General features: G+C 36.7%; 1 protein-coding gene across 5 annotated transcripts; it reads right to left on the bottom strand.

Moving 5' to 3' along the window:
• Positions 1–306: 306 nt before the first annotated feature.
• On the bottom strand, positions 307–8,903 carry Noa36 (zinc finger protein 330 homolog Noa36). 5 transcript variants are annotated; one of them, XM_086979095.1, is made up of 5 exons: positions 8,697–8,903; positions 5,053–5,275; positions 3,995–4,084; positions 2,151–2,345; positions 307–1,759 (listed from the first exon to the last, which is right to left on the bottom strand). In XM_086979095.1, exons 2-5 carry the CDS (start codon positions 5,164–5,166, stop codon positions 1,418–1,420), a joined length of 741 nt encoding a protein of 246 aa, XP_086835221.1. In that variant the 5' UTR covers positions 5,167–5,275; positions 8,697–8,903; the 3' UTR covers positions 307–1,417. The 5 variants fall into 5 exon arrangements, with proteins under 5 accessions (XP_086835221.1, XP_022650264.1, XP_022650263.1 ...); XM_022794529.2 differs by having other exon boundaries at positions 4,991–5,275; positions 8,697–8,898; XM_022794528.2 differs by having other exon boundaries at positions 4,991–5,330; positions 8,697–8,894.
• Positions 8,904–8,975: the final 72 nt, after the last annotated feature.

Below are 8,975 nucleotides of genomic sequence, written 5' to 3' on the forward strand. Positions count from 1 at the left end.
GACTAGAACCAGCCTATCTTCCGATAGGTCTATACGATTAGAGAGTTTACAGGTTGTTACGAAAACGAGATAGAGATAGTGGCTTTCATTACTATAACACCATTGAAACTGGTAAATTTAAAAAGCTTAAGCTAATTTAGCTTAGATTTTTACAGATAGGCAAGTAAAGGCTATAGGCCCAAAACCGCAGATTAAAACATTTCTTTTTGTTTGGTTAGCGTAAACTGAAACTTCGCATTTCGCAATTGTTTATAGGTACATCTGCTACAAAATAATCCTACGCCTATAAACAGGATTTCAGAGTCGTATCTTTTTACCTTTTATTATGCCTTTTCATTTATAGCTCGCGTCGACTTACGCAGGTGATTTTGAATTGGATTTGTTTCACACTGCAACAGGTTTACCTAACCTCAAACAATATACATGCAATAAGTGGTCGCGTAGTCTTGTCGCGATGAACGCTTCAATATTTCGTATAACTTAGGAATGGCAAGCAAAAAGCGATGCTTAGCCGATTTCTCCACATACAAGGGGGTGAACATCTGATGTAAATAGTTTCATAACTTTGATTTGTTTCATTGGCGTCAATTGCATTCTTTGGACAAAAAATGCACAAACGTTACCATAAACATAGTGCAACGCACATCGTGCATCAGAGGATAAAATGGCAAACGTTAGGCTTCTCTCAGGCAATGATAGATGGAACCACAGATTGCCGAAATAGGGACGTGTCAATGCAACCGCTGGATAGACCGTTTACACATCATACTATGCAAATCCTTGCTTCGCTTTGATTTCGCTAAACGCTTCTTTCTAAAATGGTTTGAAAAATCTCAATGTCTTTAATTTTCCTCTTTCTTGAATTAAGATTAGTATATCATTCACCATCCTGTGCCTGCCGTATTGTTGCATGCCTTTTCTACTAAAGAAAAGGCAGTGAGTGATCAGATTCTTTTGCTGCCTCCTGCGAAGATCAGGAAGCAGCGAAAGTATCTGACGACTTATCCAGATGGCGCAATGTGCTTAGAACATTATTTATGTTCTGAGTTTCACTAGATTTGATCCCACAGACCATATTAGTTCCTCATAGAAAACTTTCGGTAATCATAATTTTAGGGGCAATAAAAGCTGCAGAAAAGTATGTATTATCTTTTACATAATTTAGATAAATAATAGTAGAGTTAATCTTGTTTTTCAAAGCTCTGTGTCTATTAGACTCAAGTTTTTATCACTTTCAGTGCAAAAATTAATTTGCGAATTGTGATTTACACCTAGGATAAGTAGTAAGTCTCTATAATGGAAAAATAGTTATTGAAAAAACAACCTATGACAAAATTTTATTCGTTATTAGGCTCTATGTTTTGAGCTTTTGTAACAACCATTTTCACACTTGTAAATTAGCACAAGTAATATTCTTTTACGTCTCTGTCTCTTTTTTTGATTCATCTTCGCTTTCTGCATCATCATCTTCCTCTTCTTCATAATCTTCTGATTCGTTTTCATTTAAGTTATACCAGTCCTCATCATCATCTTCTTGTACTTCTCCACCGTAAGTTCTCCCTGGTAAGTAGGCCCCGTAGCCTTGTTTGTAGTTATTGTCATAATTTTCCAAGGTCTTACGTCCATAAGAGTGGGTGCGCGTCGACACGGAAAGGTCCTTTGTTGGCTGAGTGTCGAAACCGCATTTCGGGCATGGAACTGGCTGATTTCGGTCGTATTTGAAACCTTTTCGTTTCACGTGTTCATCGCAAAAACAAACCTGCGATGGAAGGATAACGAAAAACGGTTATCAGTTAAAAATTTCTACAGTTATGATCACGCAAAACAGATCCATTCCAAAACAGATCCAAACCTAATACTGGGTTCTGTTATGTCGATGACTTACAAAATAATTATAGAAGAAAGGGAACAAAAGTGAATCATAAAGATATGAAACACTATTTAAAAATATCATAACCCCCATTCTGTATTTTATGACATTCAACTGTTGGTGTTTAAAACTTATTGACCTAATGGCAGATTCTTTGATGATGCAGGTACAAATTATGTTAAATGTATGAATAGTATGAATTACGATTGTGCCATCTGATAAAATGGATCGTATCAGTCTCAACTAAATTGCTTTAGTAGAATGGGCCGTAGTGTATTACCTTGCAGCGTAAACAGGAAAGGTCTCCGTGACGGTTACAGGATTGACATTTTGTCGTCTCCGATTCAAGAACTTGACAGGAAGCTTGGTGTTCGAATTGATCGTCTTCACATAAGAATGAGGTACAGAACCCACAACGAAAAACTCGACCTCCATGGTCCCAAACGCCGCGGTCACATTCGACACATACAGCTTCCTAAGAAGCATATTATAATAGGTTACTGAAAAAATTTCAAACTAAAACTAAAGCCAAAATTTAAACAAACATTTTTTTCGATATTTTAAAATTATACTGCTAAAAGAAGTATGTGCTGTTTTGATCGATGATCTTCTGATATTTTCTCGCTAACATCATAAGCCCATCGCTATAGAACATCTATGGTTTATGAGCAACAAATTATGACAAGCGACTTTTTGCACCCCTCTATTGCAACTAAATTAACACTATTAAGGGAGTTCTACAGAGATAGACGCAGATGATAGTCTGATGGTACTAGATCTGAGCTATACGGTAGATGCATTAAAAATTTTTCTATTTAAGTTCTCTCAGTTGTTGCCGGCTAGCCGAAGTTGTATGTAATTCGGCATTGTCATGGCCGAGGATAATGGTTCCTCTATTCAGTAGTTTCTGTTTTCTGATTCTTTTCAATGACCTGTTGTAATCCTCTCAAAAGAGGTCCGAATTAATCGTCTTTCCGGGCGGCAGAAATTCATAGTTATTCCTCCGATTCTACCAAGCATGTGGTATCCGGCATCAGTCTGGGCGTTGCCACAGATTGTGAAAACTTTCTCTTTTTGCATTGACATATGTGCTTCACTTTTCACCATTTGTGACCAACAACCTCACAAACGCCTCGATTTTATTGCATTCATGTGTAGCTTACGAAATGTAAATACAATAGAGTAAATTCTACTGCGTCAATTCGTGTGACAGATCGAGCTCTTTTTTTGTAGCCAAGTTTTAGTGGTTTACTATAACCTAAACTATGTAAAACTGTTTGGTTGTGTATGTTTGATTCCTTGGTGGTATCGTGGCTATTCATGCGTCGGTCTTGCTCAGCTTTCGCAATAATTTATTTAACTTTTTATTATAACTAATTGACCACAGCGAAGAACATCTTTTACATTGCAAAAAGAAAGTTACAAAACCATCTTCGGTCTTGGGTGAAAATCGTGCTTTTATCGTGATAAAATGGTAAAATATGGCAATTTTTTTGCAGATCCCTCGTTCATCTTCAGAGCGCTGTATCTTAAGTCTAAATAAAAACATTCCAGCAATTTTAATACATCCATTATTATTAAATATATAACAGCAATGCCAGCCCGATGCGTCTAACACCGCCTGATGTATGACTTTGAAGCGATCTAGCTGGGAAAAAACTAATGTCTTCGATGACCTATATATATATATATATATATATATATATATATATATATATATATATATACATATATATATATATATATATGGGGGTTATCGTTTATACATATGTATACATATATATATATAAAGAATGACCACTCTCTAAGTTAAAATGAACATAGGATGATTTAAAAGCCAAAGGCTTACTCCTCGAGTGAGACATCGTATGAACTTCACTCAGCTTATTCAAAAGGCCATGAACACTACGCCTCATATTAACACATACACCCGGGAACAAGAATCAGAAAGTATATAGTTTCACATTTTGCGTTATCTTAAAACGTTCAGAAAAAAAAAGAATGTCCATTATTCGACAAGACACTTTGCGCAGAGAGCTTCGAAAATACGTGCGAACGTATAGGTTCTGCATGGCATACTGAAAATTACTCTGTTTCTATTGCAGAGGTTGTCATGGTTCTTACCTGAAGTGGACAGGTACACGCATGTGCCGACAGGCAATTTCGGCCATGACAAACCCAGGCTTCGCAAAAGTCGCAAATGGCTCCAACCATCTGAAATTTATTTCAGAATATATAAGTATATATATATAAGAATATATAAGGACGGTATTTTGCTATAATATTACAATACACATAATGTATTCTGATAGTACGTTGAAACGATACAATGTACTAAAATGTAAATTCTAATATTAGATTTTAATGTGTAGAATTTAAAAATGTCTGTAAAAAAAAGGATGTACAATTCTGAGACAGTCTATTTTCAAGACCACATTAAACTTAGTTAAGTATTAATTCTCAAATCACACACACGTCGTGCGTAAAACCAATTTAAAAACTTCATGCATTTGTTATTAGGTAACCGACCGTAAAAAGCTTTTGCAGCCTATATTACTGTCTACTGGCTTGACCTTATAATTGAAACGAGCTAAACCATTAATTGTAAGACATGTTTCCACATAAAAGTGCTGAAGTCTAATGTTGAACCATCGACTTAGCTCTGTATCCTCTAATGAACCTATATTGAACTTTTGAGTTGTCATTTAATAGTTTTGCTTACTTATGCATGAGTTCGCAGCTTCGGTAAAGTTTCTCGACCTGAATAAACTCATTCACAAATATGCGCTATGTGCACACGTATATAACGTATGGGAAATCAAGGGAAATCAAGTTTTGTATACGACTAACAATTCAGAGATGGTCTATAATTTGAGTTCTAGAAAATCTCGAAGAATATTATTATGAGCACAATCCCTATAAATAAATATAATAATATAGAATAAAAGTAGTCGATTTATTGCGTGTGTTATTTATTCATACAATACTCAGACTCAAGGCTACTCGTTTAAAACATTGATTCGTTTATTTTCAGGAAGTCTCTAACTATAGACCGATAATAGCCACACGACTCATACAAGAGACCTTTCATCTCATTCGTTTATAATGTGATTTACAGACCTGTAAACCAGTAGTAAATTGACCAGCATGCTTGATAAGACAATCACCCGTTTTCTGCATACATTTTTGTTTTCCGCACTTCGCGCATATAGGTAACCGTTGCAATGCCGAACAGAAATAACAAAATGCACGATTTTTTTGCTTGCGCCCACATTGGTCACACTCCATGTTCGCATTACAAGGATGTGCTGCTAAGTCAACTTCTCGGCTTCGGATCTCCTTTTGACGTAATCTTTGCTTTTCAGCCTTTTTGCGTTGACCTGTCTTCTTCTTAGGCATTATCGTCTGTGAACACGAAAAAAGGTGGCAACTGTGTGTGTAAGACAGATAGAAGGCGTGCCTGAAAGTAATTGGTAATAAGTGTTATTAGCACTATTAAAAACATTTCGAGTTGACGAGTAACATCGTTTTTCTTATCACCAAACTAAAATATTCAGGATCGTCTTGATATGCATACAGCGACATAAGCAAAACGCGTGCAAGTTTCGCACAATTCTATTCAGTTTTTACCAAAGGTTGACCATGTTAAAAGTAAGCTTTTGCACATTCGTTTTCTTAAACATGTCTCATTATAAGTTGTCAAAGAAAACACATTTAAAAAAAGCGTCTCAAGTTTTTAGTTCGTATTTTTTGACAGTTGACTCTGCGAAATGAAACGGAGCTACAAAAAGTCTAGGCCCTGAACTTCGCAACGCTGATTATAGAGTGTCATAATGGACGTGACGTATGGCTTGCAATTCCACAGAACGTTCTTTAATAGTAAAGATATTCTATAGATTGCAAAGGTCGTATAGTTCAGATATAAATGCACCTCAACTGAACTGCCTCATATGCGCTCATTATATGTACCTTAACTAAAAATTGCGATACCTAACCTTGCTCTGAGACGAGATAAACCCAACGGTAAAGACTCAAATTTATGACCTGTGCATATCTTAGTAATAAACAACAGTTGCTACGTGTCATCGTTCTCTTTGGTCTCTACAGAGCACTGTTACTAAACTATCAGTGTGAAATGCAAGAAAAGTCGATCTTACACTTCAAACATTTCTTGTGTTTTCGAGATGTACCTATATTTTTTGTTTGTATTTGAAAATGTTCACTCAAATATGGTCAGCCAGGCCTCTAACAGGCGAATTGCAATGAGCCATGGTAAACTAGAAAATTCGGGTGATTCACAAACATGAGTTTTACCTTAGAATTACGGCGCCAGAGACAGTTCGCCGTATAAATATTGTATCCGGTGAATAATCCTCCATAAAAAGCACCGCAAGCTGCTAGTTCAAAAATATCCCAGAAAATAAATTTTTACTCAAAAATGAATGTCGTGTAAGACCTTATGGGACGGTGAGTAAAAGTGTGCAAAATTGTGGTAGAAGCAGATCTATCCCGAAATTTACGGGTGTTGACATTCAGGTTTGGTGCCGCATTCGCGTAGCAGAGATATGTATGTGTGAGGTGGTATAAATCTGAACCCGGACTTAAGCACACTGCGCTTATTGCTGAAAGATAAAACTTAATGGCGGTATGATACGTAACATTCGAAACATAAATCTAGCATATAGGTTTGATTTATGTGAAAATACCGTGGTGACTTATCTCGGTCAGTAAGGTGGAAAGATTAAACAAATTGGTACCGCATGATTTGGACGAAGATCAGTGCTAGAACAGTGATCCATTCTTGCATTGAACTCTGACTTACGACAAAAGTGGCTTTTCTTCAATACTCGAAGACGGCAACGTTGGTGAACGGATCTCTGATTGGAGTTTTATGTCCAGTATTGCCATTAGGCGTTCCATCACACGGCTAGCTCTTAGCGCAAAACGAGGTCTGTTTATGCCCAAGTTTGACTTACATTACAACGTGTCCCTAATATTAGCAGGAAAACACGTTATGTACTAAACGATCACAGGAGCACATAAATGCGAAGCATCATATTGTGCAATTGTATAGCTGCAATAACTTATGGTATCTTTTTGGTGGTCTAGTGCAGGTGTTATCCCCTACTACTTTATGATTACTGGTTCGTATGCCTGAAGCATAAATTAAATTCCGACATGATTTTGGAATGTCCTTTAACTCTCGTACCGGTAGGTTCAGACTAGCACGGCCTACTTGTTTATACTGTCTAAGTCTGCAAAAGCTCGTTGACTTTCCGTTGTTACAAGCCAATCTATAAGGCGGGGTTTGGCTACATTCTTCTACACGAAACCTTCGTGTACATACACAACACAGACATAGCAGCTGCGCAATGGACGTTAATACAGAAACACTATTCTATTCTTGTGCATAATTTTGCTTTCGATCCCTGTCCATTTCATTAGAGGTATCATGTCTCATGGCCTCCCCTTGCACACTAACGGATTTACACGTTCACCAAATAATCAGTATTTATTGTCCAGATATGGCTTATGTTTGAAGCGTTTTTATTGTAATACTATAGGTTAGATGCCATAGTCAGATTTCCCATTTGGAATTAAGGTGACGCCGTATGCATTTTTCAAGATGTGCCCTAATAGTTCTTTATTTATAACAAATTCACAGAAACGAACCAGTAGCCTATCAGGTGGTGTTTCTTGGTTTTATCCACTGCTCAAAACGTCGAGTAAATAATAACCCATCGAATAAATGCTCCACCATTCGGCACGCGTAGGTCTCCTGAATCTTTTAGATGTTGAAGCTGCCGAAAATTATAGCACAAGGCTAAGAAGTTCTTAGAAGAATCAGTCATGCGACATAAGCAACGTCGAACGTAGTACAGCAAGGAGCGCAAGCGATTGTAAAAGGTAAACTCAGAATAAAAAGGGACTGAGCAGTGTGGCCTTCTAATTAATTTAATTAATTTCGGTCGCAGTGCATGAACCGAGAACTCCATTTTTGACTCAACTGTGTTTAGCGTTACTCACCACCTACGGTAAAGTGTTGCTCCACGTGAGCGACCGATTAAATCAGACTACATCAAAAGCCAAAGGGCTTTTAAACTTAGCGCTGGATGAGCTATCAGTTTTGAAAACCCGCGCTTTTTTTAAAAAGTAATAAAATTCTACATATATTCTTCTTCCCTGTTCAACGGTTCCAGTTTACTACGCTTCATAGTAAACTACAGCGCAGATTTTTTCTAAAAAAATTTCCTACATAACTTACGTCTCGTGTTCCGGCTTATGTTTTTCAAGTGGACTACAAAATTGCCGATGTGAAACGCTAATTACGGAATACACTTCACGGCAACGTAAAATAGAAATACTGAGTTTTAATGTACGTAAAGTGCTAGTGAGCGTTAACGATAATAAAATCATATAAGTCCTAACAATCTTTCAAACGCATTTTAAAATTCATCCGTGATAAAATCTACAAAAACATATTATTTCTTCTTTATTTAGCCACACTTAGCGTGTACTATATGTCTCTCATTTTTCCTCGAACAAAGTTACTGGCTTCTTGTTGAAGAAAATGATCCTAGGTATTTTTGAATGTGATATGACGTAATTTACGATTCTCCGAATCGAATTTCTTCGGTAAATTGAAAGTTAATTTTCGGAAATATGTTTTATTTTATTTACTTCAAAACTGTACACTTTTCTATAAAATGCATTTTGCAAAAAATAAAGGTTTCTCTAAAGTATATTCTTTATTTTAGTTTATACGGGACAATAAAATTCGCCATTTTAGTAATTTTTTTATCTATTTTTTACACCTAAAACATACCAAAGTTTTTTGAAGTGCTGTGAGTACTTTAGGCGGATGGTGCAATCGAGACTTGGTATTCAAAGTCTACATACAACACAAGGCACTTTTTGGAGCCAAAATAACGAAATGGTGGTACCCTTCGAATGCCTTTAAAACCCATGACACATTCGGTTGAACGTGTTCGGTATCAACGGGCGTCAATGCGGCTGCAGACGTGAGGAACATCATACAGTGTTAGAGTTGTACAATAATTGTGTGTGAATAAAGACAGGCCATGTCCGAAATGCAACCTCGGGG

Source organism: Varroa destructor, unplaced genomic scaffold, assembly GCF_002443255.2.
Source record: "Varroa destructor unplaced genomic scaffold, Vdes_3.0 BEIS01000002.1, whole genome shotgun sequence".
Lineage (NCBI taxonomy): Eukaryota > Metazoa > Arthropoda > Arachnida > Mesostigmata > Varroidae > Varroa > Varroa destructor.

Coding starts and splice junctions, on each gene's coding strand:
- Noa36 (XM_022794529.2), bottom strand. CDS start 5,269: ATGCCTAAGAAGAAGACAGGTCAACGCAAAAAGGCTGAAAAGCAAAGA. Junction 2,346..3,994: donor CGTGTACCTGTCCACTTCAG/GTAAGAACCATG, acceptor TATGCTTCTTAG/GAAGCTGTATGTGTCGAATG. Junction 1,760..2,150: donor TTTCCTGTTTACGCTGCAAG/GTAATACACTAC, acceptor CTTCCATCGCAG/GTTTGTTTTTGCGATGAACA.